At 36.4% G+C, this 8,965-nt stretch overlaps 1 protein-coding gene across 1 annotated transcript; it reads right to left on the minus strand.

Annotated features, from left to right (window-relative positions):
* Positions 1 to 417: 417 nt before the first annotated feature.
* On the minus strand, positions 418 to 7,755 carry LOC123516007 (CRISP/Allergen/PR-1-like). Its single transcript, XM_045274996.1, has 7 exons — positions 7,645 to 7,755; positions 6,691 to 6,975; positions 5,388 to 5,475; positions 5,097 to 5,235; positions 4,769 to 4,998; positions 1,095 to 1,385; positions 418 to 630 (listed from the first exon to the last, which is right to left on the minus strand). Exons 2-6 carry the CDS (start codon positions 6,967 to 6,969, stop codon positions 1,108 to 1,110), a joined length of 1,014 nt encoding a protein of 337 aa, XP_045130931.1. The 5' UTR covers positions 6,970 to 6,975; positions 7,645 to 7,755; the 3' UTR covers positions 418 to 630; positions 1,095 to 1,107.
* Between the last annotated feature and the right edge of the window lie 1,210 nt (positions 7,756 to 8,965).

Genomic DNA, 8,965 nt, shown 5'->3' on the forward strand with positions numbered 1-8,965 from the left:
ATAAACATTTTTTTTTTCATGGTCTTCATTACCGTGAGTTTTGTGATCCTCGACTGTACCGCTCTACCTTTGGAGCATAGCAAAGGGAGAAACTCTTGATGGGGGTGTATACCCCCCGTTTTATAATTAAATTCTGAACACGATTATAGGATATAGGTATAATATTGTTAGTTACGTATATAGTAGTAGAACTTATATATCAGGGAACTAGACCCGAAAAAGGTCCCTAATGAGAGGGTTTAGACAAAACACATTTGTGTGTAGGGTCTTCATCTTTAAGCAAGGACCAGAGAAAGCATCTCACTATTACAAGGATTCGGAGTCGTTAACTGGTACGAGTAGGATTTTACATTTTGTATGTTCTTTTAAGGAGGTTCAGTTGGTAATGCATGCATGGTCAGTAAAGATAAACCAAAATGACATTTTTTATGCTATATTGAATACACTCTTATTTATATTGTAGAAGGAAGGGTTAACATTTTCCTGTTATTTGACCTCGCTTTTCTTCGAGATGTGATGCTGAAGTGGTCGATAGCAGTGTTAACATTATCTTGAGTTGGTGTGCATGGCAGACAGTGTATAACACCACAGGAAATCAGCATACGGTCTCAAATCACTTGGCCCCCGAGCCTGTGGGTGAAGATCAGGGCATGACACATTCGGTTACACCACCTCTCTTCCTACTTTTGAAATCTAAGGACTTTACACACACACACACACACACACACACACACACACACACACACACACACACACACACACACACACACACACACTCTCTCTCTCTCTCTCTCTCTCTCTCTCTCTCTCTCTCTCTCTCTCTCTCTCTCTCTCTCTCTCTCTCTCTCTCTCTCTCTCTCTCTCTCTCTCTCTCTCTCTCTCTCTCTCTCTCTCTCTCTCTCTCTCTATATATATATATATATATATATATATATATATATATATATATATATATATATATATATATATATATATATATATATATATATATATATATATATATATATATATAAGCAAATAAATAGACAGATGAACTAAAAGAAAGACACTATACTTGCAGTACTTTTCTGACTGCCGGCCTATTCTTCACCTACCGTATTCGTATTCCTATTCGTATTCGTAAGGGAAATGATGAATTTCAAGAAGAGGAAGTGAAGGTTGAGGAAATCGTGAGCCACTGCCTTCCCTATCGGTTGGAGGTGGAGGTCGAAAGAATCGTGAGGCACTGCCATCCCTATTGGTTGGAGGTGGAGGTCGAAAGAATCGTGAGGCACTGCCTTCCCTATTGGTTGGAGGTGGAGGTCGAAAGAATCGTGAGCCACTGCCTTCTCTATTGGTTGGAGGTGGAAGTCGAAAGAATCGTGAGCCACTTCTTCCTGTATTGCCTGAAGAAGGAGGAGGAAGCAGTCAGTGTAAAAGACACAAAGTTGATATAGTTATGGCAGATTTAAATGCAGAAGTCAGAGAAGGAAGACTAGAACGACTAGTGGAACCATGGGAGAGAGAAACGATAGAGGTGACATTTATAACAAGGTGTTTGGAGAACGCACTAGTAGTGACAAATATCTGGTATCAACACCTTAAACTATGATTATGAACATGGAAATCACCAGATAATGTAGTAAAAAACCAGATAGACTATAACAACTAATGAACGTTATAGAAATACGACACAGTCAAAGACTTATCCCAAAGCTGTCGTTGACACTGACCACGTAGTATGCTGATCAGGAAGTGGCAACATTTAAGTTTATTAGGCTTAAGCATTTACAGAAACATAAGTTCAAACCAAAGAAAAGCAGAGTTGTCTGAAAAAAAAAGAAGAAATCACAGAAAGGAATGCAACTGATGTGCATAGCGGGTATGAAGCATTAGAAGACAAAGCAGATGGTGACAGCGCTGAGGAGCAGTGGCAAGTATATATTGACGAGGCCGCAACAGAAAAGGCTGTACAGGAAGTAGTGTCCGAGCGCAGACGACGGAGGAAGAAGTCGTGGGTGATTGAGGAGATATTGTATTTAGATTTGAAGGAGGAAAAAAATACAGAATCGTGAACAGACGGCTATACGAGAAGTGCAACAGGAGGAAAGAGTTGTAGTTGAATGAATATGAAGAAACTGAGCAACTGACTAGATCTCTCCAGGTATGGAAAATTATTATGTATGTTTCATTGACTATGAAGAGGTGTTTGATAAAGTAAGGCACATTGATTAATCTAAATGCTGAAAAGTATTAAAGTAGTTGACAAAGAATATATATATTGATAATAAATCTATACTGGGCTCAAAATACACGTAAGAATAAATGAAAGAAAAGAGACTGAGAGCAGGCAATCAGAAGAGCAGTCAGTGCTGTGTGCTGTCTCAGGTTTCTTCTCACTGTACGGAGAAGTAATGATGAGAAATATTATGTAATATGAAGGTGTAATTTAAGTATCGAAGGATTTCACATCAATAATATAATAAATGCAGATGGCAGTCCTGTTGGCACATTATAGTCAACAGTTGCAAATTTTGATAATGCGAAAGGGGTTAATGAAAGTAAAGGACCAACTAACACTTAATGTTGAAAAAAACGAAGTGCATGATAATGTAAAAGAAATTGCACAGGGACAGAGACCTGAATTACGCTGTGGAAGAGAATGAAGCAGATGATAAGGTAAGGAGATTTCTCTTTACCTTGGCAGGTGGACTATTATCATGCCTATAGTTAGTGTGGTGACATGAGAGGGAAATCAAAAGGATAGAAATAGCAAAGAATGCATTTAACAACATGAAGAATGCACTAATAAGCTATCAATAAAGACAAGAATCTGATGAAAATGTATGTGTGGTTAACGCTGTTGTATAAAATGGAAAGTTGCACGCTGACGACGGCGATAAGGAGGTTTGCAGAGGCGAGGGAAATGTGGTGCTGGCAGAGGACAGCAAGAAAAACAAATGAGATGGTGATGAATATGGTGGGGGAGAGGAGGGAGATGATAAGGACAGTGAAGGGCAGAGTTAAAATTCTTCGACCATGTGATGAGGATGGAGGGGTTGGAAAATCTTGTAACGGGAATGGTGAAAAGGAGAGGTAGAAAAAGAGCAAGGAAAAAAAAAGTACGTTGATGGAGTAGTTAAACTGATAACGGGTGTAATGACGCTTGTGGAATTATTCAAAGCTACGCAAAACAATCAGGTAGAAGGAAGTCTGGGCTTGCTAACGTCCTGGAGGATATGGCACAGCGATGAGACAGATACACAAACCACAACAGACCTCACGAAGTAACCAGGACACTAAAAAGGACAACAAAGCAGGAGAGTCTTCCCCACTCTTCAGTACATCTGGCATAAGTTGGACATACGTAAAACAAGTTCAAAGAAATAAATTGCTAGGGATCTTTTCCGTTTGGCGTACAGCGCTAAAATAAATTTTAATAAAAAAATTTTTTTTTATGTATTTTTGACCGTAGAATCCGAATGACAACCGTTTCATGGAGAAACGAACAGTTTTTAAGTTATTTTCCTTTGAAGTTATTTTCTCCCTATCTAATACATATTTCTGTATTTTCAGAGTGAAATCATGGAGAATAAAAGTAATGTTAACTTACAGTGGATATTTGAAAATATTAAAGGTGAAGAAGATCCAGTTGCTTTTTTTCAAGAACATAATGTTATTGCAAGTAAAAAACAGTGCAGAAAAAAAACATGATATGGAATTGAAGAAAAGAAATTACAGTTTTAGTTGGAGATGCAGCAAGAAAATGCGTGAGCAGGTCATTTCCATTAGGAAAGATACTTGGCTAGAGGGTAGTGTACTACCACTCAAGAAAATAATATTGATCATATATTCCTGGAGTAAACAATATACTACTATTAAATTTTCCAAGGAAGAACTAGAGATCAACCATAATACCATGGTGGATTTCAATAACTAACAGAGGTGAGACTTGCAAAATAACCTAACCTAACCTAAACTTGTGTTTTCTATTGTATATAATACTGAATATTACGTCTTTTTTTTAAGTTTAAATTCCTTCAGTAATAGATAGGAAGAAAATAACTTTAAAGACAAATAACTCAAAAACTATTAATTTCTCCAAAAAAATATTGTGATATTCGGATTCTACGGACAAAAATACATAAAAAAAATCTATATTAAAATTACTTTTGGCGCTGTACGCCAAACGGAAAAGACTCATTGCTAGGGTAAGCAAGTAGAAATTCTTTATAAGTTTTATAGGTAGGAGTGAAGATAGATGAAATGAGGTGTTCCGTCACTAGAGGCGAGTTAGATATTTGCTAACCGCTTCAACTCTGATGAATAGAAAAAAATAAATAAATAGATAAATAAAAAGACATCCCATCGTATAAATGATTATGGGATGGGCTTCCCCGAGACGTGATAGACTGTAACACGTAAAGATTTTTTTACGTTGTTTTTACATAGGCTATATTTTGCCCCCCAAGTCCGTGGTTTACAGCGTTTGTATATTATTGTCTCTAGAAAATAGGGACTCCTTATTTCATCTTTATCTTATTCTTATAAATTTTTCTCCGTGCTGTTACTTTTATACTCCGGTAAGGAATATTTTTTTACCTGTTTCTTTTACAGCTCATGCCGAAGTGAATGGAGGGTGGAGAGAGTATTTTCTATCCTTTTCTTCTATCATTGTATTAGTCTTAAGTCAGATTCCTGGTAAAGATTGCAAGGTCTGTTAGATGTGGCCTCTCTCTCTCTCTCTCTCTCTCTCTCTCTCTCTCTCTCTCTCTCTCTCTCTACTCACCACAAAGTCCGTCATACACGTTGGAGCAGGAGGTGCCATCGGGGCAGGAGGAGCATGGTTCACCTTCTTCATACATTTGGTGGCTGAGATAGTTACCGGTAGGACCATAATTACAGGTATAGAGTTGCGTTATCCAGTCACCCTCCTTATATGTGGAAAGGCCGCAGCCGATGCGTGACGTGGTTGCCCACACCATTTGCGTATAGTGACCGGTCTCCGCCCTAGTCCCACTGCGATTACAATAAGGTTTAAATCTGTATGTTGCGAGGGTGTATTCATTGATGAAATCTAATATAAGCCTGGCTGAGAAGTGAGAATTAGTACTCACCGGTAAGATGCAACGACGTCTGTAGGGAGATCAGCCACTTCGTCATACCAATCATAGATAGCGGCGCGCCAGTCAGGATCATGCTCGCTGTATCCTGATCGGCTGCGCAAGTGGAGATTCTGTCCCACCTTGAACCTGTCTGTGGGAAGAAAAATGCATAAAGTAAGCAGTCCCTGTCCATCTCCAGCTAGCCAGCTTTTCCACATTACTATACAGGCCAAGAGATCTGGGGTGGTTTGTCTTCAGTTTGTGTTCTTACTCTTGTAGTCCTATACATATACGCATGCTTACCTACACGGCGACAGTTGGAACATTCGTGGTTGAAAATGCACTGGTCAGCGTGACGTTGTGCCACAACGGCCAGTTCCTCGTCCCATTCCTGCCAGGGAACATACTCGTGACAATGTGACGTTTTGGTTACCTTGTAATTGCATGTCTAACGTCTGTAAGAGCGCTCCAGTGTGTATGTGAATTTCTTTATATATATATATATATATATATATATATATATATATATATATATATATATATATATATATATATATATATATATATATATATATATATATATCAGTGTTGCCAACCTACAGACTACTTCGCCCTACACAGACACTGAAATTGCCCTACATTTTCCTTCATTGCCCTACGATTCAGGATGAATCATGAAAATATCTCGATATTAGTTGGTAGTTTTTTTATTTATATACTGCTATATAGCAACAACAAAAATAATATGTTTTCTCTTGTTTAGTGCAGGAATAGACCTACATCTTATCTTTCTTGAAAAAAAATTGAATATATAATATAGATATTTGGCCTCTCTAAATCAAAATCAAGCTTCTTTTCAAAAATAAATAAATATTCTTATTTTGATTAACTGTAATTTTATGTCCTTTTTCAGTCCAAAACAGAAATAGGCTATAGGAGCCACCCAATCTTAATTTACAAAAAATAATTCTAATAATATTTTTTGTTACATAGTAGAGGGTAATAGAATTTTTTAAAAATTAGTACCTTTTTTTTAGCATATTTCCTTTCCGTTTACATAATTAATCTTTTGATGCAAAATAATTATCACTCATACCAGGAAATCGTAATTGCCCTACGTTTTGCTCAAATTTTGTAAAATTGCCCTACCGCCCTACAGACCAGGATATGAGGCTATTGCCCTACGCGTAGGGCAATTGCCCTACGGTTATAACACTGATATATATATATATATATATATATATATATATATATATATATATATATATATATATATATATATATATATATATATATATATATATATATATATATATATATATATATATATATATATATATATATATATATATATTACTGTTTTAAATGTATACATGTTCGTCAGTCAGTAATGATGTCGTTATTTTGATGAGTATTTAAATATTCTCCAATTTCAATATCTACGTAAGAATTGGTTTGTTGAGTAGTAAAACTTTGTGTTGGTGTTGTCAGGGTTGGGGAAGTGTTAGCGTTCAGACAAAGACATCCAAAGTAACATGATTCTCGGCGATTGCAGGTTGCTTTAGTACTGGAGATACTCATTTCTTAAACAATTATTAATATTTACCAAGGCCATCATGTTGGCGCCCCAAGGCTGTGGTCCGGGCGCTCCTCTATCTTCCTCCCCGCGGGCCACTTGCGCCCTAAGTTTGTTGTGCAAATCCACGATCAGGCTGATATCTTGCGGACTCACTCCTCTGGGTCCTACCTCAGGGCCGCAGCGAGGGCCTCGGCCATGATACTTGCACATGGTGTGTTCAGGAGTAAACTTGCAGTAATCCGTCGCCTGCACCGCAACCCAACCTGACAGTGCGATCGTTACAAGGAGACACAATCTGGACGCCATCGTCTACTGGAATATAAAAAAAAAAAAAACAATGAGGAATGTAAGTGCGATGTACCATGAGGCGAACTGGAGGCGACAAATAAATCAACTCAAGAGATAATCATCTATTTGGTCTTGTTCTCATCATTCCGATAGAACTGTATTTAGGGACGCCATGGACTTTTTGATATGACCACTTGGCCTACAAGCTATTCTTATTTTGAGTTCAGAAATGAGTGCACATCGATTGTTTCCGTTGTGCATGTGTATATTCACCAAGGCCTGATCACGTGTGTGTGTGTGTGTGTTTCATTTAAAATGTGGGAGGAGAATGTTGTGTGTGTGTGTTTCACTGTTTGATCTGCTGCAGTCTCTGACGAGACAGCCAGACGTTACCCTACGGAACGAGCTCAGCCCTCATTATTTCCGATCTTCGGATAGGCCTGAGACCAGGCACACACCACACACCGGAACAACAAGGTCACAACTCCTTGATTTACATCCCGTACCTACTCACTGCTAGGTGAACAGAGGCTACACGTGGAAGGAGACACACCCAAATATCTCCACCCGACCGGGGAATCGAACCCCGGTTCTCTGGCTTGTGAAGCCAGCGCTCTAACCACTGAGCTACCGGGCGTGTGTGTGTGAGTGTGTGTGTGTGTGTGTGTGTGTGTGTGTCATCAAAGGTCTTACAATCGGGAAAAAGGAAATTAAGCGTAGTGCCTTAACTGCCGCGTCCTTCACCGAAAGTAGTCGAGGCGAAGCTCAATCTGCTTGTTGTGAGGTCTACAACTTTGAAGACCTTGCTTATTTTGTGATGCCGGGGCAGTCTCACATATTATATAGTGTCGAAGTAGTATTGGTGCCAGTCTGCGCATGAACCATGGTTGCTATTGTGAAAGGTGCGACAGTGATAACTTAATCGTCTTCGTCTGAGCTCAGGATTCACTGTGATTAATTTTTTTTTATTTTTTATTATTTGTGTATTTCAAGAGGTGTGATTACTAGTGTGCCAACATAGCAAAGTAATACATCATTGCTTTTATCTGTGAGTGTCGTAAGGTTCACAACCTTGATAACGAAAGTGGGGAATGAAATAAATAGACTGACGTGGAATGGTTAATGGTTCGTGTTTGCTGAAGCAAGATAATAATGGTGATAATGGTGATGATGATGATTGTAATAATAACAACAATAACAACAACAATAATAATAATAATAATAATTATTATTATAATAATAATAATAATAATAATAATTATTATTATTATTATTATCATTATCATTATTATTATCATTATTATCATTATTATTATTATTATTATTATTATTATTATTATTATTATTTTTGTTATTATTATTATTATTATTATTATTATTATTATTATTATTATTATTATCATTATTATTACTACAATTATTATTATTATTATTATTATTATTATTGTTTTATATTATTATTGTTATCATTATTATTATTATTATTATTATTAGTAGTAGTAGTAGTAGTAGTAGTAGTAGTAGTAGTAGTAATAGTAGTAGCAGTAGTAGTTATGATGATGATGATGATGAAGATGATGATGATGATGATGATGGTAGTGGTGGAGATGATGATGATGGTAAAGATAATGATGATGATGATGATAACAGTAATAATAATAATAATGATAATAATAATTATAATGATTATAATAATAATAATATTAATAGTAATAATTATTATTATTATTATTATTATTATTATTATTATTATTATTATTATTATTATTATTATTATTATTATTATTATTATTATAAAAATACTACTACTACTACTACTACTAATAATAATAACAATAACAATAATAGTAATAATAGCAATAATGATAATGTCAGAACCCTCGACTCTGTGTGTGAGTGTGTGTGTGTATGTGTGTTGTGTGAGAGACTCGTCTTCTGTTTAATATTTTCCCTTGTTATATTTCTTGTTATATTCGTGTGTGTGTGTGACTCGTTTTCTGCCTGACTGTTGTTT

The sequence above is a fragment of the Portunus trituberculatus genome, chromosome 40 (genome assembly GCF_017591435.1).
Source record: "Portunus trituberculatus isolate SZX2019 chromosome 40, ASM1759143v1, whole genome shotgun sequence".
Classification (NCBI taxonomy): Eukaryota; Metazoa; Arthropoda; class Malacostraca; order Decapoda; family Portunidae; genus Portunus; species Portunus trituberculatus.

What these genes read in the sequence shown, in the direction of transcription:
- LOC123516007 (XM_045274996.1), bottom strand. Translation starts at nt 6,969, where the DNA reads ATGGCGTCCAGATTGTGTCTCCTTGTAACGATCGCACTGTCAGGTTGG. An exon ending in GCGCCAACATGATGGCCTTG is followed by an intron (nt 5,476 to 6,690) that starts GTAAATATTAAT and finishes GTTCCCTGGCAG; the next exon opens with GAATGGGACGAGGAACTGGC. An exon ending in CGTGTATGACGGACTTTGTG is followed by an intron (nt 1,386 to 4,768) that starts GTGAGTAGAGAG and finishes CTCCTTCTTCAG; the next exon opens with GCAATACAGGAAGAAGTGGC.